This window comes from Endocarpon pusillum (genome assembly GCF_000464535.1).
Source record: "Endocarpon pusillum Z07020 unplaced genomic scaffold scaffold3350, whole genome shotgun sequence".
Lineage (NCBI taxonomy): Eukaryota > Fungi > Ascomycota > Eurotiomycetes > Verrucariales > Verrucariaceae > Endocarpon > Endocarpon pusillum.
In genome coordinates, this window is record NW_006916312.1 from 269,622 (window position 1) to 292,940 (window position 23,319).

Here is a 23,319-nt window from a genome sequence, read left to right on the forward strand (position 1 = left end):
ACCCGCTCCGTTGACCAATCAAAAAAATGTTGCATTTTACGACAGAGTGGTGGATAGCAACTTTGTACGATAAATGCGCGCTCCTCGCACTGAATTAGATAGAACAACTTGCTATTTCCACACTGATCCATTGATTAGTCAGCACAGTTCATCAACTGCTCTTTGAATCCTTGTGGAATTTTCTTCTCCGATGTCCAGGGTAATGTAGCTAGTCCGTCTTATCTCCTACTGAATCACTCAGCAGAAAGACTTTCCCTCAAAACAATGTCAATAGAGCCATTAATGTATGGTATGGATGTACTCCGGTAGGAGGCATAATTATTGTAAGTGTGGATTAGCTAATTTTTGGTACAAGGGCCTGGCGTCCCCCAAAGCACCAGTAAGTCTTGACCCTCCAGTGACGATACGTAGTAAATGATTGGCACTAGCCTAGGGACTAAATGAACTACTACATTTTTAGTAAGATCTACCTTCGTCAATCCTGTGTGTCACATACAAAATTCCTAGCTCGGAGCCCAACAATACCTATGCCTCCTACCGTAGTAGAACTATTATTGACAGTGCTCATACAGATTACCCCTGTTGCTCTTGCATAAATGACGTACCCCTCCCCTCCATCTTTCAACGCATTCAACATATTCAACTTTATTCTCCTAATTCTCACCTCAGAACGTTGTACCTGCGGCCTGTCTCTTAGAGCTGCTCGAATCTATGCCCAAGAGATGCCAGGCAGTTGTTGATGCCAATGGGAGCATGATTGATATTAGATATGTATCAGGCTAGTCCTGATAGAGCGATTTTATGGTAGTTTATCTTAGTGTTACAAGCTGTTATTAGAGCGTGTTTGCACTATTTATCTCTCATACCATAGTATGTGTATACAGTACTCCGTAAGTTAGGGCTCTTTGTAATGCAGAAACAGCACGATTCTTGGGGCCCGCGTTTCAACCAGTTGATTTTACACTCCCTGTCCACTGACATGCAGAGTAGAGGTTACTTGCTTGAATAATGAACGAAGGACTTTGTGACCACACGCTCACAGCCTGCCCCATGCTTTCCAGGTAGTCACTGTCCATCACCGGCCAGAACTGCTATGAATCAATCCATCGACGCTGGTGGTGGAGTTCAAATCATGCCACATCTGGGAACCGTGTCCATCCTCCCCTCCTAGTTCCTAAACCAGTCCCCACATTCTCCACCGGAGTAATACATCTCGGACTCGGGGTATGGGCACCACGCCTGCCTCCGCCCTTTGCTGTCTCCACTGCTCGCTCCCTAGCACTCTTCGATGCCTCGACCTCTCGCGCTCGCTCTCCCGCTCTTTCGCGAGTTCCAATGCCAGAACCTAACCCAACAATCCCGGAAATCGCGCTATCCCTCCTGCCATCCACACCACCACAAGGAACCCCACCACCAGCAGTACCAAAACCATTGCCACATTTATTTGTGTATCCGTTACCCCTTCGTCCACGTTGAGTGCAAGGATGTACCTCACCACACCCCCGACACCCAATCTCAGCCCTTCCAATCTCAACCTCATTCTCCACCCTCTCAAGTACACTCTGCACATCCTTTGGCCGTCGATACGCATAACCCAGAAACGCACCCTTACGCCTCATCTCCAGCGCAATCTTGGCCGTCAGCGGGTCCCGTAGGATCTTATCTCGAGGACGTTTTTTCTCCTTTTTGGGCCTTTTGGACTTTTTGTCCTCACCGACGGCTGCAGGGCCTAGTGCGCCTGCGTCGCCGTCGAACTGCGGCTGATGGATTGTTGTGCTGTTCTGTTGCGTAAGACTGCTGAGACTGGGAATCCGGGACCGACCCTGTTGGATAGCGGCGAGCATTTTCTGGTTTTGCTCGCGGATGAGGTCGTTAATTCTAGTGGTGTTAGAGGGGATAATGTGTTGGTTCTCATGCTGGTGGCCATTGAGCTGGTGATGGTCCATGTTCGCCGCTGCAGCTACAGCGTTCTCAAAGACTTGCGGGTCTTGCTTGGCATTTCCTACCCCGAGCATGTCCTCCTTTTCTGGAACAGGAGTAGGTTCCGCATCATCTTCTTCAGAAGACGAGCTCTCCGTGTCACTGACCGATTCATCGTCATCGAAGTATTTGGTGTCTTCCCAACTTTTGACTTTCGGGATGAAAGGCGGCTTCTTCTTGTGGATCTGGGTCCAGTCGGTGCCTTTAAACCAAGGATGAGCCTTGATGTCATCGGCATCATCGGAATAAACGTGTCTGCCCTGATAACTCTTGCTGGATTTATCGGCTGGGCCATGAATGTGGTAGGTATTTGGGTCTTCCGCCTGGCTGTAGGCATAGTCGTTAAGGTAATATTTCGGACTGGAGAGTCTGTCCTCTTTCTCGCTTAACATTCTTCTCATGAGATCAAGCACTTCGCCGCTGATGGAAGGATAGCCGTATTGATCATCTGGGAAGCGAAGAGCAGCTCTGTGCTTTAGGATTTTGAGTTTTGTTTCCTGGCGATTCTCGCAGGCGAAAGGGGTAAAGCCGAAAAGGCATTCGTAAAGAATGATCCCAATAGACCACCAATCACATCTCCCATCATATAAATCCCCACGAATGACTTCCGGCGCCATGTATTGACTTGTACCAACAACAGAACGGGCAAGTTTGCGGCGCTGATTTTTGTCTCTCCAATCGACAACAGGTTCGTCGTCCGCAGGTTCTCCAACGGCTTTCGTCTTCTTCTCCTTTCCAGATGACTCACCTGGACGCGCCATGACTTTTCCAATATTTTGGCTCACTTTGGCAGTCTCAGCTTCAGTCTTATCTTGCTCATCTCCTTGTACTTCGATTCCCAATTTCTCCAGCAGCGAGTGTCTGTGGTTGTGAAAGAAGGCTTGGTCGTGAGCCCAATCTCCATCAAAGGCAAGTCCGAAATCAGAAATCTTGAGGTGTCCATCAGCGCCGATCAGGAAGTTGTCCGGCTTGACGTCTCGGTGGATCCATCGCAGACTATGTGCTTCTTCAACGCAAAGAATCATCTCAGCAATGTACCAACGTGTAACATCTTCGGACAAGGTGTTTTTCCGGATGAGCAGACCCAGAAAGTCACCACCAACACAATAGTCCATGACTAGGTACAGATTCTTGTTGTCTTGAAACGCAGCAATAAGAGGAACGATCCAGCGAGAATTCTCAGACGCCACCAGAAAATCTCTTTCAGCTCTGAGATGACCCTCTTGACTGTTGCGGATCATCTCTGATTTGCGGATAACTTTCATCGCATAAACTTCTTTCTTTACTTTAGTGACCTCCCTTTTCCTATACCCAAGAAGAGGAAAAGCTCCTCTGGCTGTTAACTTGAGCTTTGCTAGGTCGGTCGTGGACGCTCTCTTGGTAGGCTCAAAACTGGTCAAAGTTTGAGATTCTGGTTGTAACTGCTTTTCTTTCACGAGTCTGACCACGCCAAAGCTGCCTTTACCGAGGACTTTGATGACTTCATATCCGGCAATCGAAACGCCCTTTGTCCTCTTCATTGCATTGGCTCTGGTTTTCAGTACTCGGTCCTGCCGCAGGAATTCGTTTTCTTGACGTATGAAGGCGGCACGAGCCTTATGACGCTTGGCGTGGGTGTAGTTACAACTTTCGAGGACAGTCTCAAGGTCTTTTCTGCGCTGCGATCTTGGCTTGTGGCTGGACAGGATTTGCCTGAAGTGAGTTTCGAAGAAGATTTTGGCAGTAGCAGTGGCCTCCACGGTAACAATGGACGGAACCACAATACTGGGTGTCTCGCGGATTGGCGCTAGCCTAGTTGCAGAAAAATCGCGAGTGAAGGTGAGCATTCGAGAGTTTTCAGTGAAAGGTACGTTACGGGCTGTAGAGCGGATAGGGGAGGTACTGAGGCCATCCGACGTTGGATTTGTGGAGAGCTGCGCAGGCGAAGAACCGCTGCGACTGTTGTAGGTAGACGCAGCGGAGACATCTAGAGGACTCGTAGGGCTCTCTAACTGCATGGGCTCGACGCTTCCCCTGACAGAGCGAACGCTGGGCCTTGAACGTAGGCTTGTACGGTGGACAACGGTTGGGTACCCAAAGGTAGAAGAGAATTTATGTGACAAACGATGGGCCATGCCTGGCACACTGGAAGAATGACGGCGGCTATGATGGCTCCGAGACCTGATGATCGTGCTCGAGGTGTCGTCCCGCTCAAAACTGTTGTGGTCCGCAATCAGTTGGTGGTTCCCATTGTCATCTCCACAATCGTCCTTGGATGAGATACCGAGACGAGACATCACACGAGAGCTTTGGCGTCGAAAGCGCGCTTTGATGCCATCATGGGTTGAGGTGGTACCATCGAAATTAGCTTGGTCGAGTATACGGACTTTCTGACTTGGGAAGAAGACCCATGATGATCTTCCACGCTTCTTGTGGGGAGATATATTAATGATTGGCATTCCGAGGAAGACGAAAAGCCAGAGGAATACTAACCCTAATCATGTAGAATTCAAACAAGATGCGAAGTACGACTGGAGTGGTGAGAATGTTAGTACAACAGCAAGCAGCAAACAAGTCAATGCAGAGGCCAAGGATAAACGATTTAGCAAGGGGAAGCGACATTCTTCAAATGTTGACAGCTGCACCTGCCTTGAAACAGCTATGCAGTGGCATACATAAATAACCTGGTTAAGATGGAATAGTTTTTGAAACTGTTTGCTTCAGGCAGCCACATCAGACGGGAGAAGTGCCGAAGATGATGGTAGTATTTGTACCCTTCACTGCCATTGAAGACCAATTTTCCTCGCTACATTAGCAGCTATACTCTCAAAGTATGGTGACCTCGTACGTTCTCCCACCGCTTCCTCAGCAACAATGGTCGGCTTACCTCTATCGGCATCTCTACAGATGTCCGCATCCAGTGGCACATCTCCAAGGAAGTCGATACCCATTTCCTTACATTTTCCTTGTACTCCTCCGTCAGCGACCTCTTCTGCAGCATGCGAAAAAATTCTCGTCCCTTCGCCACATTTGGGACAGATGAACACGCTCATGTTCTGTACCATTCCCAACACATTGATTCCCATCTTCTTGAACATGTTGACACCTTTCACGGCATCCTTTAAAGCGATGTCTTGAGGCGTACTAACAATAATAGCACCATCAACCTCCAGTTGCTGGCCGATACTCAACTGGACATCGCCTGTACCAGGGGGCAGGTCAAGAACGAGAACGTCCAGCCCAGGAGACCAATCCACTTCATGCAGGAGTTGTTGCAGAGCTTTCATGACCATGAGACCACGCCATGCTACAGGAGCGGACTCGGCTGGGAGGAGATAACCCATCGACATGGATTTGAGCCCATAATTCTGTAGTGGTACGAGGAAATTGGAGGGAGTCAATTCCGGTGGCTGAGCATCGTGTAGGTTCAGTAGAGTTGGTATCGAAGGACCAAAGATGTCGGTGTCAAGGATACCGGTTCGAAGATTATGACGCACGAAAGAAAGGGCAAGATTTGCTATGAAGTTGCTTCGATGTCAGAGATCATGTTCCAGTAGGAATTTGTCCCCTCTAGGTGATCATGCCGAACCAGCTATTGTGCTCTTGCCCACCCCGCCCTTTGCTGAGGATACAGCAACTATCTTCGACACTTTTGGAATCTTGCGCTTTGTGGGCAGACCGCGTTGAGCTCTTGGAAGGGTTGGTGGTGCGCCTTTCCGCGGAAGACCCTAGATCATTAGCGAGGCGCCTCAGAGGATGCCCATTTCACCTACTAGAGGATTCTCATGACTGAGGCATCTTGAAGTAGTGGCAAAGCATCTGCGCATATTCTCTAGACCGCCTGAAAAACCAGGGTACTCGAGATGCTCGCGACAAGACGACAGAAATCTGCGTCACACTCATCTCACTACAGCATGCACGTCTACTATGTAACAAGCTGCGCGACTAACGAGCTACTCGTCTTTACCCGCTCCGATGTCTTAAATTATGTAATCATCATATGGGCATTCAACAAGGCGCGCTAATGCACGAATGGGGTGCATCACAGCAACCGCAGATTGAGATAAAGGAGCGAATCAAATGGGACTTCGTCTTGGGCTCAATCTATTTGGAAAACGCGTCACCGGTGGAGGAAGCCACCAGCCCTGCAAAGAAGGCTGGGGCACGCTGATGTCTTCGACCTCTTCAGGCTTCAGAGACCACGGAGAAAACATGAACAAAGAGAATGATCCGAACTGATGTAGGATATCCACCATTCTGGCGTAAAATCGGCCTATTTTCTAATTGGTTACTACAGCCGCAAGCGCACCTTAAACAGGCGCCATCTAATGAGAAGTATGTTTTAGAACCTAATGTCAATTTGAGTAGACGCTAGCGGTTATGTTAGCGAATTAGAAAATAGGCCGATTTTACGCCAGAATGGTGGATAATGTAGTTAGTCTTTGGTAGTATCGTTCACATGCAGCTTACTAACCCTCTCCATACCTACGTAGTACTGCAAATTCAATCTCCATGCCAATGATGACGTATGGTACTATAATTAGCTGGACCACTCACATCAAACATGTTGTAAATGCTGCCATTTGGCTGCTCTCTGGAGTAAGTCTGATTGTTTAAATACTACACAGCTGAGAATGAAGCGCATATGTCTTTTCTTCTTCTAAGATCTATCACCAAGTCTATCCGTTTGCAAAACCGCCTAAGTCTCCCATATAATTGCAGTCTTCAAGTTTTACGTCCATTGAAGCCCACAAGAGCATTCACAACTACCATGTCGTTTAAAACTCCCTCCTCGGATCCTCCCAAACATGAAATGCAGTACTTCCCAAACATGACCACAGCCCTCCCTTCAGAGTCCGGAGAATTCCGTCGAGTACTCTGGACAGGCTTGTACTCTCAGCTAGTGCTTATGACAGTACCAGTGGATGGAGAAATTGGTGACGAGGTCCCACCTCACTCGATTCCCTCGCTAAATCCAGCCTCACTAATTCGATCTGCTAGAAACACACAGTTGACCAGATCTTGACTTTTACATCCGGTATTGGCAAAGCGACCATTGCAGGCAAAGATCAGGATGTCAAGGCAGGAGACTTGATCATCGTCCCAGCAGGAACCCAGCATCAATTCATCAATACTGGTCCAACGCCGTTGATCTTGTATACTGTGTATTCACAGGCCGAGCACAAGCCGACAACAGTGCACCAGACAAAGGAGGAGGGAGACAAGGAGGAAGAGGATGGAATCGATGTGCCGCCAGAGTGGGCTCGGAGAAGCAAGGCGGAGAACGAAAAGATGGGTTTGGTTGAAGGAGAATAATTCCCCATCATGGCTTGTAAGGCACTTTAGGCGGTTGCTCGTTATTCGCGACGACCAGCATGTATTTTGCTTGGTGGAATTCAATCCACCCTTCGCGGTAGCATTACCATTTCCGATCATAGCCGCTATTGTCCCTCAACGCTTCTTCTTCCCAACCACTTTCGTGAAGCCGTCTTCGTCGATCTCTGGTGCTGGCTTTTCCTGCCCGGTGGCATGCACCAACTGCGGTGCTTCGTCCATCACGATATCGTCTTCGTCTGAAAGACTGCTCTCCCAGTCTGTCTCCTGACCGTCATCGTCTTCCTCCACCCTCTTGAAGGGCAATTTCTCCGGGCCCTTCTTCTGCTTTTCCTCCCAACGCACAAGCATTTGATCTACTTCCGAATAGTCTCCTTGTAGTATACGCTGACGGCCTTTGAAGATGCTGGCAGCCACTTCTGCTGGACTGTCATCATCAACAACCACCTCAAATTCATCGAGCATAACTTGTATCAAGACTTCTTCCAGGTCGTCCGCATCGATCACATCGCCATTGGAGAACAGCTCGGAGATAGCACCTGCGAACCAGTCTCCTTTGTCGTTCGATGTCGGACCACCCCAATTGTTCTGGATCGCCAAGGTGAGGGCAGGCCAAGAATGCAAGTGCAATGAAATCAGAAGGTCGATTTTGGCGGCTGTTTGTGCAGAGCCAGACGAGCTGGCAGGTGCAGTGCGGGGGTCTTCTATGGCTGACATGTCAGTGGGCTAATGCCCAAAAGCGCACGACTTTAGACAATAGAGACCACAGCTTGAAGTCGCGGGGCAGGTGACGGCTTCACTTCATTTTTCAATGGATCAAACTGCCTGAGACGAGGAGGGCGGCCAGAAATTGACAAGGATACCTCGGCGGCCTAACGGGCCGAAACAGCAAAAGAAGAACAAGATCTTCCGCTCCTCCGGGTTTGCCACTTTGCAGCCCGAGCGGTTCCTGCAGGCTTGGCAAGCGGCCAGCTCACTGCGATCACGGCATGTCACTGCACCCCGACCCCCGATCGTCCTCCGGTTCAAATCATTATTTTCGTCCCAGGAATCCCACAGGAAGATCTATGGAGACATAGATCCACTACCCACATGACATTGCCCAATAGACCTCTCAATTGTTGCTCTATACAGTTAGGCTGCGGCATCTTCACCGCTTTCCGCAGAGTGCCTGCTGTCCTTCGGGCCATGTCCCTCCTTCGTGCAGCCCGTCGTCAGTCATCTGATATCCGTTCTAACGCCAGCATGGGACGATGCAAACGCTATGCAGTATACTGGAAACCCTTTGAGATAATATAGAGCCCTCGCCCAACCTTGTTGTTCACTTCTGATCTTTATCTTCTGTTATCTCTAACATCAAAAAATACATTTCATTGTTTCCTTTGTCAACCTTCGAGATAAAGCCTGTCCCAAGCATTGCGTAGATATACACCAAGACGTTACCATACCGCGAGGATCAAAGAGAGATGGGTGACATCGGCACGCTCCCGGAGCGCGAGGCTCTTGCTCTTCGGACTCTCCCAGCAATGACATTGTCCTATCCCTCCAATCCGCTCACAGCAGCCCCTCCGTCACTCTACCCCACCCTTTCTGCCGCCGACCGCGCTCTCGCCCGCTTTGCCGTCAAAGGTAATGCCATCATCACCGGCGGCGCTGGAGTTCTCGCTCTAGCCTCTGCTCGCGCTCTCCTTGAGCATGGGGCAAGGGGCGTTGCCCTCCTCGACCTCGAAACCACTCTCGCAAAGTCCCAACCTGCCATTCAGCTTCTCCGCTCCGACTTCCCTGCTGCCCGTATTGTCGATCTACCTTGCGATGTCACCTCGGAAAATGTACCTCTTATCATACGGGACGCCGTCGTCGCTCTCAACACGCCCCAAGGCGATGTAGATCCATCCTCGTCCGAATGTGCCAACCCCAGAATATCCATGCTCCTCTGCTTCGCCGGCATGGTCGGCTGCGTGCCCACCATCTCCATGTCATCCAGCCAATGGCGCAAAATCATGGATGTAAACCTGAACGGCGCGTTCCTGTGCGCGCAATCCGCCGCCAAATACATGATGCCACCTCCCGACCAAAACTACAACGACGGCTCTCTCAATCCAGAGCTCCCGGGCGGCCGCATCATCTTCATCTCCTCCATGTCCGGCCACATCGTCAACTTCCCACAACCTCAGGCCGCCTACAACACGTCCAAAGCCGCGCTCCTGCACCTGAAGAACAGCCTCGCGACCGAGTGGGCGCAATACGGCATCCGCGTCAACAGCATCAGCCCCGGGTATATGGACACGGTGCTGAATGCGGGCGACAATCTGAAAGCGGTCAGGGATCTGTGGGCGAGTCGCTGCCCGATGGGAAGGATGGGCGATGTGGAGGAGTTGACGGGCGTGGTGGTGTTGCTCTGCTCCGAGCGCGCAGGCGGGTATATCACCGGTGCGGATGTGCTTGTTGATGGGGGCACGACGTGTTTCTGATCGGCTCTTTCACTACACTGGAAGGCTGGAAGGTCAATTGGTTGGTTGTGGAGTTGATCTGTGCGTTGTGCAGAGCTTTGTTTTCTTAGGCTTTTTACATTGGTCTTTTGATAGGAGTACACAAAAGAGCTGGGCTGGGGGTACCAGAACCCCTAAGTTGCATTTGTTTAGGAGGATCGTCACTCATGGCATGTGCTGCCGTGGGAAGTGGATTTCCTTTCAAGCTACAAATCAAGCTGGTGTCTACATCGTGCGGTACTAGCAGGGGCTAGATAGAGAGGTGGATAGAGCCCGAGCCCGAAACCATAGCTAATCTTTTAACAAGCTGTTGGAAATTCCTTAGATTTCTAGGTCACGCTGTTCTCTCCCTTGTCTGATGCGGCGGCGAACATCACGTCCTCTGTGTCTTTTCCCTTCCCTTTCATGCTTGGCATCTTCAAGGCCCTGCACCTACTAGTAGACCACCATTTCTGCTGGAAAGGGTCTGAGGCTAACTTAAGCCGCCGCGTCTGAATCCGTGATCAACTTGGTGATTTTGCCGATGGCGATGGTTTGGCCCTGATTCATGAAGTCAGCACGTTCTCCGTTTGGAGCACGCCGATGTTGATGCGCAGGCAATTACTCACCTGATCCCTCAAAGTAAACCGCCCCAGCTGCGGATAATCTTCGAATCTCTCCACACAGACTCTACCCGCACCACCGAGCACCTCCAACCTGGCAATGATGCTCTGTCCCTTCGCCGCAAATGGCGGTGGTTTCTTGCTCCGTCGATTCGTCCCTTTCTCCAATTTATGCAGCAATGCGGCAAAGGTTACTTCTTCAATGGCCGAATGTACGTGTAATACGCAGTTGAAGCCTGCGGAGAGGATAGATTTGAGTTCGAGAATGACAATCTGTGCTTCAAAGGCGCTGACGCAATGGACTGGCCTTCTAGGCGAGCAGAGCACAAAGCCCGGTAGGATATCTTCCTCCTCGATACCGCGGAGGCGAATCCGAACTTGGTCGCCGCACGTCGCTATTTGGATCTCTTCTTCTGTTTCGCCGTACAAAGCGGCGACGGAGATATCTTCTCGGTTTGGCATCATCACGTAGTTGCTGCCCTTCTTGATGACCCCGGACTCGATACGTCCTTCGATAATCGTACCCATATCCCTGTACTTCCCGCCAACGGGCATCATGAAGGGAGCGTTGATCTTTCGTTCCAGTTTGTCCATGTTGTCGAGGTATTCAAGAAGAGAAGGACCATTGTACCATGGTGCTAGGGAGTTGGGGACGCGGTCTTTGATGCCGACTGTGGTTTGGGCGGATATTGGCATGAACACGATGTCTGTTTTTGGGTTGTAGCCGACGCCTTTTAAAAATAGACCAAGCTTCGTGGTACACTCGTCGTATCGAGCTTTCGACCATTCCACGGTTGGATCGTCCATTTTGTTGACCGCGACGACGAGCTTGCCAACTCCCTGCGTCTTGGCTAGCATAGCGTGTTCTCTTGTTTGACCTCCCTTTTCAAATCCCGTTTCGTACTCGCCTTTTCGGGCTGATATGACGAGGATCCCCACGTCAGCTTGCGAAGCACCTCCGATCATGTTAGGGACAAATGTTTTATGTCCTGGAGCGTCCAGAATTGTATATCGTCTTTTCTCGGTCTCAAAAAATCCTCTTCCAACTTCGACTGTCTTTCCTTTTGCTCTTTCCTCTTTGGTCAGATCTAGTGCCCATGATAGATACCACGTTTCTCGTCCTGCGTCTTTAGCTTCTTTCTTATATTTTTCCATCGTGCGCTCGTCAACCATTCCTGTGGCGTACAATATTGACCCTCCAAGTGTAGACTTGCCAGCATCAACGTGACCAATAAATATCAGATTCACATGTTCTTTGCCATACACTTCCTGCAAAGTCTCCTCATCAACGTCAGCTGCCTGCTCTTTCAGCACAGCATCCGCATCCCGCTTCTCAGCCTTCCTCTCGGCTGGGGTAGGTGATGACTTTCCTGACGGTGATGGAGAGGTCTTCTCGGATGACGAAGCGGGCTTTTCTTTTGTCTTTTCAATGGCCTTTGCCGCTGTCACCTTTAAGCCCTCGTCAACAGCCGGCGCATCTTTGGATGTAGGCGAGTCTATTTTGCTAGACGGAGGAGCGGGAGCAGCTGGGACATCAAGTGACATTACTTTTGCCTTAGGCTGCGTTGTTTCAGTCCCTATAGAAAGGATCTTAGCTGTTTGTGTAGCAGAAGGGGCGCCGGAAGATGTAGTGGAGGCGGCTGGTTGTGCTGGGGCGGCTGGAGGCTGCTGCGAAGCGTCACCTGTTGGTCTTTTCGCAATACTGATGGGTGCTTGTCTTTGTTGCTGCTGTGGCTGAAAACTTCCAGGGCCCTGGTTGTATGCTGCAAATTGACCTCCATAATTATGATTGTACCCGCCCTGCGGTTGCGGTTGCTGCTGCTGTTGCGACTGGTTGTATTGGTTGTAGCCTTGCTGCCCATACTGAGGATAACCCCCATACCCTGGTTGTTGCCCATATCCGTATTGTTGATTATAGCCTCCGTACTGTTGATACTGCTGCCCAGGTTGAAATGATGCTGCGCCTGGTTGAAAGGAATTGGCTCCTGGTCTGAATGTGTTGGCTTGACCGTTTAGCTGGAGGCTTTCTTGGGCTCGTTTGGAGAGATTTTCATCCTGAGCAGAAGGGTCATCCTCCCAAGACTCTAGACCAGACATGACGAAAGTTCTTGTGAACAAAGTCTTCTAATTTTCTCTCTTCTGGCCAAGACCTGGGATTGGTAGACGGTTGCCGCAAGGATCAAGAGCACACTGGAAGGGCCCTTCGCTGGGAATTTCAACAGTTTCGAGTCTTCTGAATATGGGGACAAGAAATGCCTACGAACCACCGAGCTTCTTGAAGTGCGTCAGTACTCTGATGTAGCTTTGACTTTTCTGCAGTGACAGTTAACGGTAAGCCTTGTCCCCCCTCCAAGCCCGATTTGTTTAAGCTAAGTTAGCGCACCTTCAGCGTTCAAGATGCCAGCTGAGTCATCCTTCGAGATGTTTTGACCATCACAAACACTTCCCGAACACAAATTTCTACTTGTCCTCCTGCCATTTGAAGTCATCCTTCTAGAATGAATGATGTAGATAAAGGAGTGACTGAGCTGGTGAGGCTCATTATACATCCATGCTTAAATATTGGACATCTCCAAAATACCAATGCTGACAGCTTAATTGTAATACTTGCCAGCACAAGCTAAACGATTATCATGGACATCCTACTCTCGAAGGTGACCCAGCAGGCGATGAATTATGCAATTCGGTCTGGAGTGACGCTCACAGCAACTTATGCCATCAAACAATCAGCACGTCTGTTGCAAAATGTGCCGAAAAGCAATGACCATGACCAGCTCCAGCATCTACAGCAACGCCTGCAAGGCAAAATCAGCATCATCTCTCCCGCTATTGACATGATAGAGCTCATCGCTGCTCGTGGCAACACGTCGCTCGAGTCTGCAGTGGCACTGACGAAAGAACTCAGATGGGAAATACAATCTTTCGGACAGCGCATGGCATCCGTAGCTGCGACCGAGGAAGCCGCTCAAGGATCCAACAGAAGTGCTCAAGCAAAAGCCAAAAGTGAAGCAGAGATCAAACTCGTGATTGCCAGCATGAAGAAGCTGCTGGGTCGTATCGAGGATGCAGTACCTTTGATCAGTCTTGCCATCACCACCTCTGGAGCAAGCCTCTCTTCTAGACTTCCTCCTACAGTTTCTCCATCACGTCTCTTACAGGCAAGTACGTTGCTCAATGCTGGAGATATGCAGTATTGCATGACGCCGGAAGAAGCTGTTCAGATTGGCCCTTCATTCACGCTGACGGTGTACATGCTCTTTTCTGGGCATGTTCGACCACACGATGAAGCCAGTATTCGCGAGACGACTTGGAAGGAGGTGATGCACAAAGCTAGAGTCAAGCTTCGTCGAGTACCTATGCACCTTGTACAGCCACAACTGCGTCGAGTGTCTGACTCCTCGACCAATCCATCAAGTACTGTAGATGACTCCTTGGCATTACAGATACGAGATGCAGCAAGCGTGGATGAATACGCATACCAAATGATGCTGATCGAAGACCTCGATGATGACCGATTCCATACAACGGAGGAAGATGATATCCGGCCAGGGCCATTTGATGACGTAGAAAAAGCTGGAATCAGAGAAACCTTCCCTGTCTTTCAAATTGGCAAAATATTCTACGCTGACACTGGCAAGGTGCTTAATATCGGTTCCGAGGAGAGCAACAGCCCTGTGCTTCTTCTCAAGAGGGACCTGAATGCGCAGCCACCGCGGTCAATTATGCGCAAAGAAGAGCTAGCCAATGGACACGAGGCGGAGGGGACTGTGAATGGAGACGGACCAGGCGAGGTGCAGAGTACAAGTGGAACAGATCCTTGGTCACTACCACCTGGCTTGGATCCAGAGTGGATAGCCTTGGAGATCTACAACGAAATCGAGGATTCCGAGGACGAATCTGAACCAGATGAAGGATCTCCGAGGCCGCGGCAAAGTACTCGATCGCCATCCGTAGACCCACAGCTTGCAAGCTCGATGGCTAATCTAAAGCTCAACGGTGAGCCATCTCCCTTACCAAGTCCGTTGGCCAACAGCAGATTTACTCAAAATACCCACGGCCTCACCACTAGTCGGCCACCATCTTGGATGTCCAACGTGCAAACCTCCCTGTCTCTACTCGAAGTCCTTCTCCGCCTCGTCGCTCTCTCAGAGTATCTTCAAACATCCCACCTCTCCGCCAATGATCAATGGTTGAATTTCTTCCTCGAGGAGAGCAAAGCCACTGGCGCAGAAGGTGACGAAAATGCCAGACAACGGGTTAGGGCCGACGCCAGAAGAAGGGTCGGTTTTGATCCGTATGACGAGAGCCCTGTGAAAAGACGAGGCGAGGAATATCAATACCAGGTTGGGGTTCGTGATGGTGAAGAGTGGCAATCCAGGTCCGGTAACCCACGTTGGAGTAGTAGTCCGGAGGCAGCTAGGTTCCAGCAAAATGGTGCAGGATGGACACCGCCAAGTATACAGACGAGGTCGATGACGGGGTTCTCGGATGTGAAGACGCCATCTTCTCTTCCCGCCTCACCTGGTAAGGGCAAGGACCGCAAAAATTGGTTGAAGAGGAGAGAAGAGAGGACGAGCAGTCCGCTGAGATCTCAGACTGGGAATTCTGATGAAGGGATCGGCACGAGTCCAGGGAGTGGAGCTGATGCCGAACCAATGTGAGGAGCGCATGCAGTTTCATTTGCTCACGATACTTCCCATCCAGCTGATAGGACAATGTCATAAGCTCTTTGCTGGTCTCTAAATGGGTTCGAGAAAATATAGAGGCCGGGACAACAATTACTCCTTCTCAGTCTCCCTCTTGCCACTTGGAAAAATTTCCCAACTTAAGGGACTGCCTTTTGGACCACATCGACGCGAAGATGGTGAATGAGTATATGGCTGAGTACCCAAGAGGTAAACCCTCGGGATGAGACCTTCGGATGGCACGGCTGGGGGCTGGGAGCAGCAAAAGGGCATCCCCTGTCATTACGCCTGCGCACTCGAGCAGACAACACCAAGGAGCCACGAAGGCCATTTACGCCGGCAGCAGACCACCACTTGGGCAAGCTGCGAGACAATATGAAGCTAAGCTAAGCTAAGCTAAGCGACAGTCATCCAATGTAAGCACATGGGATGGGGTGCAGGCTATGCTATGTTTCCCGGACAGCTTAAGCTTGGCTGCCTTGAGCTACTAGCTGCCTTAACACCAGCTCTCACGGAGACAACGTCAGGCAGGAATAGAGAGCACGGTCCACGAGGCCGGCAGGGAGGATACCGGTCAAACGTAAGAGGACGCTGTAGTGTGCGAGCGGGGGGGTTTATGACTTAGAGTCTCACAAGGTTGAATGAACAACGATGGCTACTACTTAGCAGCCATTGTGCCCATATGTTCATCAGATGGCCTCCAGTGTAAGATACTCATTCTCTACTTGTCCGGGGGCTATCTGTCTAGGCTCTAGGCTCGAATCCCCGAGGGTACGGCTGTCGATGTTTACGTCAAGCTTGGAATAAAGCTCCCGCTTCAATTCCACTCCCACTCCCACTCCCACTCCCACTGCCCCTCCCCCTATCTGGTACTTACCCATTGTGCCCCATCCCACAGCACTCATGCCTCCTAGCACAGACATGCTCAAAACCAAACCCCATAAGAAAATGACACGCATAGTCATTCATGCACAGCCCAGCATATTGACATTCCTCACAACCTTGTAATCATACACCACGTCACCACAATCAATACAATCAATGCTGAAGATCCAATTTCCCCCCCCTCTACTCACACACCACACAGCCATAAACTAAACCAATGCTGCATCAAGTTTCCAACCCCTTCCTCACTTCCCTTCCTATCCTTTCGGGTCACCGCAAGCGCCACATCGTCCCGCATCGCCGGCATTGACATACTCACTCCCCTTACAGCTCGTACTAGCACATTTCCAGGCATGGGGATCTTTCCGCTTGTCGAGGACGTGGGCGCATGTTGTGCATGTGAGGGTGAGATTAGTGGAGGGGTGGGAGGTTGTGCAGACGGGGCAGTTGGTTGTTGAGTGTGTTGTTATTGGTGGTGGTAGTGATGAAGATGAAGATGAAGGGGCGGGTTTTGCGGCAGCGGCGGTTGACTTCTCTGGCAAGATTGCTGAGGATGTTGAGCGAGGGGGTGATGGCGGTGGGGAGGGTTGATGGTGTGGTATGCTGTACAGTAATTTCCGTTGGCGGTCAATTTTCGATGAGTCTAAGCTATTCAGAGCGGGCGTTGGTACTGATTTTGCTGGGGGAGACTCGGTTCTTCTGAATGCTGTCTCTGATGGTTCCGACGGAAAACGCGGTTGCTGCTCTGTGTATGATGGCAGGCATTGCAGCGAATCAAAGTCTTCCATCTCTTGCTTCACATTCACATCGTCGACGTCTTCATCACCGCAGACTTTGATCATGCCGAAGCCCATGCTGTCGAGTAGGCGGTTGCCGTTGGCGTCGACTGCGTCTTTTCCGCTCGGCGTACCATCTTCATCAGTACCGGAGTCATACTCAGCTGGATCTTCTTTTTCTTCTTCTTTTTCACTCTTCATCTTCTCCTCCTCTTTCCCAACCTCGAACCTCGCCAATGCAGCTGCAGCTCTGAGCTCCCGACCTCTCTTACTTCCAGCAACTCTTGGCTTCCCTCCTACCGTCCCTCTCCTCCCAATCTCCAACTTAATCCTCGCATCTTCATCCTCACCCAAAGCCACACCATTCTTGCCAAACTTCTTCTCGATCCTCCTCTCCTTCTGCTCTTTCCAGGCCAAAACCTCTCCTTCCCTCTTCCTCTTCCTCCCCCTCCTACTCCTGTACGTCCCACCACAAAGCCCCTCCACCTCCCTCCCCTCACCCACATCGACCAAATTCCCTTCATGCCTTCTCAAACCGTCCACCACCCTCCCCGCCCCCCAAAACCCCTCCCCGGTATACCCGCGCTCCCACAACCCCTTCATCTCCGCCGCAAACCTGTTCCTCTCAGCCCAAAACGCCCGCCCATGGTTCATCTGCACGTTATGCGCCAGTTCATGCATCATCACCATCTGGACCTGGCGAAAGGACATCCAACTCCCATCGCGTCGTTGAAGGACTAGTTGGATGACCTCGCCGTTGTTGAAATTGCGACCGATGAATTCGCGGTTGGGCTCGTGTTCTTCGAGGGTGGTGATGGACAGGTGGTGGCGTTTCATGACGGGGAGGCATTGGGCGGCGATGGCGCGGAGGAAGGTGTCGGCGTGGCTTTGTTCAGTAGAGAGANGAGGGGTTTGATGAAGGCGATGAGAGGGTTGGGATGGGAGGACGGGGCGTGGTTCAGGCGGAGGATGTTGATGGGCATTTCGATGTCGAGCAGCAACGGTGATGGAGAAGGTTCTTCTTCAAAGTTCTCCTCTAGGGTGATGGGGCGAATGGCGCGGGCGTTGACGAGGTTCGATACTCTCGTGCCACTATGTTAGAATGTTAATCCACCTTTGTTGGAGGCGACGAGGCTCAGCATCATGTGGGATGCAAGTCCTTGCTCTGAATCTAAGGGTTGGCCATGTTAGACTCTTCGCTTGCTTAGGTCCCAAGAGGCTGTCGTGGACCAAATTCTCAACTTAAAATTGGAGGAATTGGAGAGCAATGACGCGTTGTCACACGCGTGTTTTTTGCACATAGCAGAGGAGGATGATGTGCACAAAGATCGAACACTGTCACTCTTCGATAGAGAGATGGTGTCTATTCCACCAATAGCTATGTACAACAACAAAAAGCCTGAGTAGTGCGCCAGAAGTATGGTACAGGGGTTGCCCAGCTGAATGAGGTTCGCTGAGCGCTGTTTTTGGAACGCCTTGCCATGCTGTTTTGTATGTAATACACGGCTTGCGAACTGTACTTCCACCTGAAAACGCCACCCAAATGCATGAGAATGCTCCACTCAAATCCCCTCCTCTGAATGTACCTTCTTTTCGTTCATGGTTCTGGCCCATCGTTTTCCCACCTCGTAACTGCTGATCATGATTGCACATGCTGGAGCAACCTTGAGACATCTTGCTGCCCATCCCTTGAACAGTCCTTGCATTCCTTCCTCTTTGAAGATATGAGCTAGAAATCTAGGCATCGTCAGCTCTTCTGGCAGTTTCTCGCCCGCTTTCCGTGCCGCCTTAGATGCCGATGCTGCCGCCTCGTCTCCGCTGTGCTTGAAAACTTGTTGACGGGTTTTGCCAACGTCGAATGGAGTGGTGATCAATGCTGCCACTGCACCAGAGAAAGCGCCAGAGACGAAGCTATCAAGAAATGTGTTGGTGGGATTGTCTTGAGACTGAGATCTTCGCCTGGTCATTGAGCGATTGGCATCCAACACTTTTCCTTGTGCTCTTTCTCGGGCGTCGGTGAGGGCATTTCGTGTAGCTTCGTAGCCCCACCAATAAATGCCGGAAAACGGAACATCTCTCCACATGGTAAGGGTGAGCCCTCTCCATAACGAGCTGTAGCCCTGCGTCAGCGTCATTTGGTGCAGACCGATTAATGTGGACTTGAATATGCCAGCGGAATTTCCACGCGTTGCTTGCATCCGAGTTCTGAACATTTCGATTGGAGAAACCACGACCGCAGCAGCGACACGAGCTACTGAACCAGACACAAGCGGAGTATATGTGTCACTGGTAATGCGATTGATAGGACTGGCGGGACTGAAGCGCAGCCAGTCATATCCGGTAAAGTAGATGACATTCGCTGGTATAGCCATCACGAGAGTCGGACTTAGTCCCCGATATAGGGATAATGCTCCTTCATTTCGAGCAATCTTTCGGAAGGCGTCCAATGTTGAGTTGAATGTTCGCTTCTGGGTTTCCTCGACTGCGCATTCAGCACCAGAGACAGACCCATTGTTTCCAGCAAGGCAGAATTGAGCATTGTCCCCAAACCAGAAAACTTCTCGGCAGCATGCTGTGACTCCGAGATCTGGTGGCAATCGCTTGAAGGAGGTGGTATACGCGGAGAATTTCGGAGTACTGCCAGACGAAGATGCAGGAGCTTGCGACTGCAGACGTACTCGAACGACGTCAAGAGGTGTGACTTTTATCATGAGTCAGCTTTTGGACTTATGGCGCTGTAGAGGTTTACAAAGCATACCAAGAAGAGACGTGAGAATGCTACCCCAGGTAGCCGATATCATCTTCTGGGTAGCCGAGATATCTGTAACAACCCCTCCGCCTGATGCAGCCATAGTGCTGACGGGGTTGTCTGAGCTGTGTTGCCTGTCATGCCTCTGCGCCTCCGATGCATTGTCTTTGTTGCTCTCTGACGATGGCTGCTCTTGGTTCGCGTTGGAAGGAAGAGGTGTAATGAGGACATTCAAGGCGTTCATCTAAGTTAAAAGTGGGTGGTTGAAAGCGAGACTGAGCGCAAGGAGTCCTGAAAGTTTCTCCGTTGAATGACGGAAGGAAAAATAAGCTACTAGTCGCTATTACTTTACTCCCTAGGGAAGAAATGATGATACTGATGTACAGTGCCAAGAGATTAGATACCGCGAATCCGCGATGGAGCGAACCGCGTCTACGTCATAGTCATCCCGCACCTGAAACTCCGAACCCTTATTAATCATCCCCATTCAATCCTCATCCCAGCATATCCGATTTTCTCCAATCAAAGAAGCACAGGTCGTGACAATTCTTACTCTGTCTTTCGAAGTTGCTTGTAGAACTATCCAACTATCATGCTTCATTACCTCCACTGTCCAGCCATCTCTCAGTCGACGTGAGCAAGTCTCTCCCTGAAGAAAAGTAGATTTCGGTCTTTCGCAACATAAGATGGAAAACCCGGACACTGCCCTTGAGCAATTTCGACGGCAGTGGAAAGAAGAAGTCAGTGCTAGAACTAAACATGCTAGAACTCGGCAGACAAGGAATTATGATGCACTTCGACCTTGGCCTTCCAAGCCATCCGAAGAGCAGAAACCTTCGATATTACCCTCGAAGCATCATCCACAACCACCATCAGCAGCAGCAGACGTGCTTGAAACAGACATTCTTCCTGGCTCCCAAAGAAAGGGACCGGGAGTAGCTGATCCACTCAGTCAATTGTCATTAGGCGACGCTGATGATGACGACTTCTCGCCGCGGGGTATGGCAAAAGAGCCAAAATCCGCTCTCGAGCACTACGAGAGAGCCGTCGAGAAAGAGAGTCAAGGTAACCTAGGAGACAGCTTGTCACATTATCGGAAGGCATATCGATTAGATGCTGGCGTGGATCTATCATACAAGAACAAGCATTTTCCACCTACCTCGAAACCTAGCAATCCAAACCCACCAAATGCTCCAGTTACCATTCCTTCTACCGCCCATCACTCATCGACAGAACCTACTGAATCTATGTCACTCTCTACTCTCATTGCGAGCTTCTCTGGACTACCCATTCCAGGTGCTCCTCCTCTCATTGAAGGTGATCGGGCCCCACGTTGTCCGATAAGTCGTATGCCAACCGAGATTCTGCTGGAAATCTTCCTCAGAACAGCAATTCTAGATCCAGCATCATTTGCTCGACTGGCCCTTGTATGCAAGCGATTAGCATACCATGTTTTTGTCGAAAATCAGATCTGGAAACGGATAGCATTAGGACCGGAATTTGGTCTAGCTGCCCAGCTGTATGATTTTCGGACCGATCTGCAGGGCCGTGAAGCCATCAACCATGTCTTAGACTCACCTGGTGAAAGCCCAAGGGTAGATGAATCAACTTTCGAGGACCCCAAGAGCCAAGACTGGCGAGAGATCTTCCACTCACATCCACGCATCCGCTTTACAGGCGTCTATATCTCAACTGTGAACTACACCCGCGCCGGTGGCGCATCTGCTATGCAAACCACGTGGAACACTCCTGTTCATGTTGTGACCTACTATCGATACCTCAGATTCTTCCGCGACGGTACTGTGATATCATTGTTGTCAACTCATGAGCCAGTTGACGTTGTGCATCATCTGACCAAAGAAAATGTATCGCTGGTTCGCGGTGGCAAAGAGCATCATCCACTGAATTTTACTTCCAGTGCAGCCGGCACCAACGCTCCTTCAGCGCAAGCAGGGCCACCAACAGCGCAGCAGCTCATGAAGCATGCACTACGTGGCAGGTGGCGGCTCAGTCATCCTTCAGCGGCACGTCAGCACACTGTAGCGGACATAGCCACCGCTGGGGTCGATACCGAAGGCGATCTCTTCATCGAAACAGAAGGGGCTGGACCAAGGTATATGTATACGATGCAGCTTGCGTTGAAGTCGAGCAGCAAATCAAAAAATGGTGTGAAGAACAACAAGCTCCAATGGAAGGGCTTTTGGAGCTATAATCAGCTGACCAATGACTGGGCTCCGTTTCAGCTGAAGAATGATCGGGCGTTTTTCTTCAGTAGGGTAAAGAGCTATGGGTTAGGATACTAGAACATGTTAACGTTCATAAACAATGATAACGCGAAAAGTATGGAATATACCCACAAAGAGTCATCCAAACTTCCTCATGGCCCAGCGCGCATCGCTCACAGATTGCCTTTCCTTTCCCTTTTACTTGCATCCCAAGCTCGAGAGGCCTACCCTGCCGTTACATAAGCAGTGCCTGGTATCCGCGTATCATGAAAGACACTCCTCATTGCATCTCATCTCCAAATCCTAAGCACGGTCAATTTCTCCCACCCGGCCACCTTCCCACTCCACCCCACACTCTGCACCCTCAACCCCAACCCCTCCCGCACAAACCCCATGACCTCCTCCGGCCTATTCTGCGCACAGAGCAGCACATACGCCACCCCCCTCTCACTCAACACCCGCGGCAGCGCATCGAGAAGCCGAGTCGTAGTCTCCATCCCATCCTTCCCGCCCGCGTACGAGAGGGAGAGGAGATGCGACTCTGACTCGAACCCATCACTTACCTTATCCAGAGGGGTAGGTAGAGCAGGCAGTGAAGCAGTAGGCACATACGGCGGGTTGAAGACCAACAGATCCACGCTCCCCTCTAACACGGGGGAGGTGAGATCCGCGCAGAGGGCGCCGAGATAGAGCGCGGCGGAGTTGTGCGCGGTCACGGCGGTGGAGACGGTCTGCGTGGTTGCGGTGCAGGCGTGCGCGTTGATGTCGATCCCCAGGGAGAGAATGTCGGCGCGGCGGAAGATGGTGGTGGCGTGCGCGCTGAGGAAGGCGAGGATCACGCCGGAGCCGGTGCCGGGTTCGACGAGGAGGAGTGGCGTGCGCGTGGTGCGCGCGAAGTGGGTTTGGAGCCAGCTGGTTTCGCTGGCGGAGGAGAGCGTGTCGAGGAGGAGGTACGAGTCCTCGGCTGGTTCGTAGCTGGTGATGTGGGAGGTGGAGGGGGTGGGTAGCATGGGTAGGTTTGGGGGGTGGTGACCAGTTGTCAGGGTCCTCTGATGTTTTTGAATGTACTATTTATTAGGTTTTGTAGGGACGGAAATGTGAAAGGAAAAATCAGGGTTTTCTTTATCGCATTATGAGTGACTAGGAATCTGCCATATGATGACTACTACCCCTCGGAGAACAGGGCCGAGGCTCATCTAACCTATTGGTGTCACTATTGGCACCATTCCGATGACAGAAAAATACTACGGGGGGCATGAAGTATTGTTAATTCAGCGCTAGTATTAAAAACGTCTTTGTACAAGACAGCTAGTCCCAGACTCGATTTAATCGTTAATTTTAATGGATGTGCGCAAGTCAAAGTGATAGAGTAACAAGAACTAGCCGCTACTAGCACCAGCCTAACAATACCTACGTATTATGCCTATGCCGGTAGTATTTGCTTGTTAAGAGGGAAGGTTTGATGCCGGTGTGCTGGAGAGTGTATCGAGAACATGACAAGTAATGGGAGAGGAAGCCTTCGGTGGGGGGCATGCTAGCTTGAGGTGGATCCCACTAACTAACTATTAACTACATAGGACGAAATCTGACACACGGGTCAACCGGCTGTTAATTC

The 23,319-nt window shown here is 50.8% G+C and overlaps 11 protein-coding genes across 11 annotated transcripts; 4 read left to right on the plus strand and 7 right to left on the minus strand.

Moving 5' to 3' along the window:
- Window positions 1–1,130: 1,130 nt before the first annotated feature.
- Window positions 1,131–4,418, minus strand: EPUS_01738 (uncharacterized protein; the record flags this gene model as incomplete). Its single annotated transcript, XM_007804343.1, has 1 exon — window positions 1,131–4,418. One exon carries the CDS (start codon window positions 4,416–4,418, stop codon window positions 1,131–1,133), a length of 3,288 nt encoding a protein of 1,095 aa, XP_007802534.1.
- Window positions 4,419–4,736: 318 nt separating this feature from the next.
- EPUS_01739 (uncharacterized protein) lies at window positions 4,737–5,786 on the minus strand (the record flags this gene model as incomplete). Its single annotated transcript, XM_007804344.1, has 3 exons — window positions 4,737–5,476; window positions 5,549–5,687; window positions 5,733–5,786. 3 exons carry the CDS (start codon window positions 5,784–5,786, stop codon window positions 4,737–4,739), a joined length of 933 nt encoding a protein of 310 aa, XP_007802535.1.
- A 944-nt stretch (window positions 5,787–6,730) lies between these two features.
- On the plus strand, window positions 6,731–7,275 carry EPUS_01740 (uncharacterized protein; the record flags this gene model as incomplete). Its single annotated transcript, XM_007804345.1, has 2 exons — window positions 6,731–6,904; window positions 6,961–7,275. 2 exons carry the CDS (start codon window positions 6,731–6,733, stop codon window positions 7,273–7,275), a joined length of 489 nt encoding a protein of 162 aa, XP_007802536.1.
- Window positions 7,276–7,410: 135 nt separating this feature from the next.
- EPUS_01741 (uncharacterized protein) lies at window positions 7,411–8,010 on the minus strand (the record flags this gene model as incomplete). Its single annotated transcript, XM_007804346.1, has 1 exon — window positions 7,411–8,010. The coding sequence occupies one exon, from the start codon at window positions 8,008–8,010 to the stop codon at window positions 7,411–7,413; it is 600 nt and encodes a 199-aa protein (XP_007802537.1).
- A 749-nt stretch (window positions 8,011–8,759) lies between these two features.
- On the plus strand, window positions 8,760–9,764 carry EPUS_01742 (uncharacterized protein; the record flags this gene model as incomplete). Its single annotated transcript, XM_007804347.1, has 1 exon — window positions 8,760–9,764. One exon carries the CDS (start codon window positions 8,760–8,762, stop codon window positions 9,762–9,764), a length of 1,005 nt encoding a protein of 334 aa, XP_007802538.1.
- Window positions 9,765–10,259: 495 nt separating this feature from the next.
- EPUS_01743 (uncharacterized protein) lies at window positions 10,260–12,481 on the minus strand (the record flags this gene model as incomplete). Its single annotated transcript, XM_007804348.1, has 2 exons — window positions 10,260–10,322; window positions 10,391–12,481. 2 exons carry the CDS (start codon window positions 12,479–12,481, stop codon window positions 10,260–10,262), a joined length of 2,154 nt encoding a protein of 717 aa, XP_007802539.1.
- A 536-nt stretch (window positions 12,482–13,017) lies between these two features.
- EPUS_01744 (uncharacterized protein) lies at window positions 13,018–15,045 on the plus strand (the record flags this gene model as incomplete). The annotated part of the gene is made up of 1 exon (XM_007804349.1): window positions 13,018–15,045. One exon carries the CDS (start codon window positions 13,018–13,020, stop codon window positions 15,043–15,045), a length of 2,028 nt encoding a protein of 675 aa, XP_007802540.1.
- A 1,166-nt stretch (window positions 15,046–16,211) lies between these two features.
- Window positions 16,212–17,567, minus strand: EPUS_01745 (uncharacterized protein; the record flags this gene model as incomplete). The annotated part of the gene is made up of 1 exon (XM_007804350.1): window positions 16,212–17,567. One exon carries the CDS (start codon window positions 17,565–17,567, stop codon window positions 16,212–16,214), a length of 1,356 nt encoding a protein of 451 aa, XP_007802541.1.
- A 725-nt stretch (window positions 17,568–18,292) lies between these two features.
- On the minus strand, window positions 18,293–19,723 carry EPUS_01746 (uncharacterized protein; the record flags this gene model as incomplete). The annotated part of the gene is made up of 2 exons (XM_007804351.1): window positions 18,293–19,431; window positions 19,489–19,723. 2 exons carry the CDS (start codon window positions 19,721–19,723, stop codon window positions 18,293–18,295), a joined length of 1,374 nt encoding a protein of 457 aa, XP_007802542.1.
- A 442-nt stretch (window positions 19,724–20,165) lies between these two features.
- On the plus strand, window positions 20,166–21,782 carry EPUS_01747 (uncharacterized protein; the record flags this gene model as incomplete). The annotated part of the gene is made up of 1 exon (XM_007804352.1): window positions 20,166–21,782. The coding sequence occupies one exon, from the start codon at window positions 20,166–20,168 to the stop codon at window positions 21,780–21,782; it is 1,617 nt and encodes a 538-aa protein (XP_007802543.1).
- Window positions 21,783–21,994: 212 nt separating this feature from the next.
- Window positions 21,995–22,714, minus strand: EPUS_01748 (uncharacterized protein; the record flags this gene model as incomplete). The annotated part of the gene is made up of 1 exon (XM_007804353.1): window positions 21,995–22,714. The coding sequence occupies one exon, from the start codon at window positions 22,712–22,714 to the stop codon at window positions 21,995–21,997; it is 720 nt and encodes a 239-aa protein (XP_007802544.1).
- Window positions 22,715–23,319: the final 605 nt, after the last annotated feature.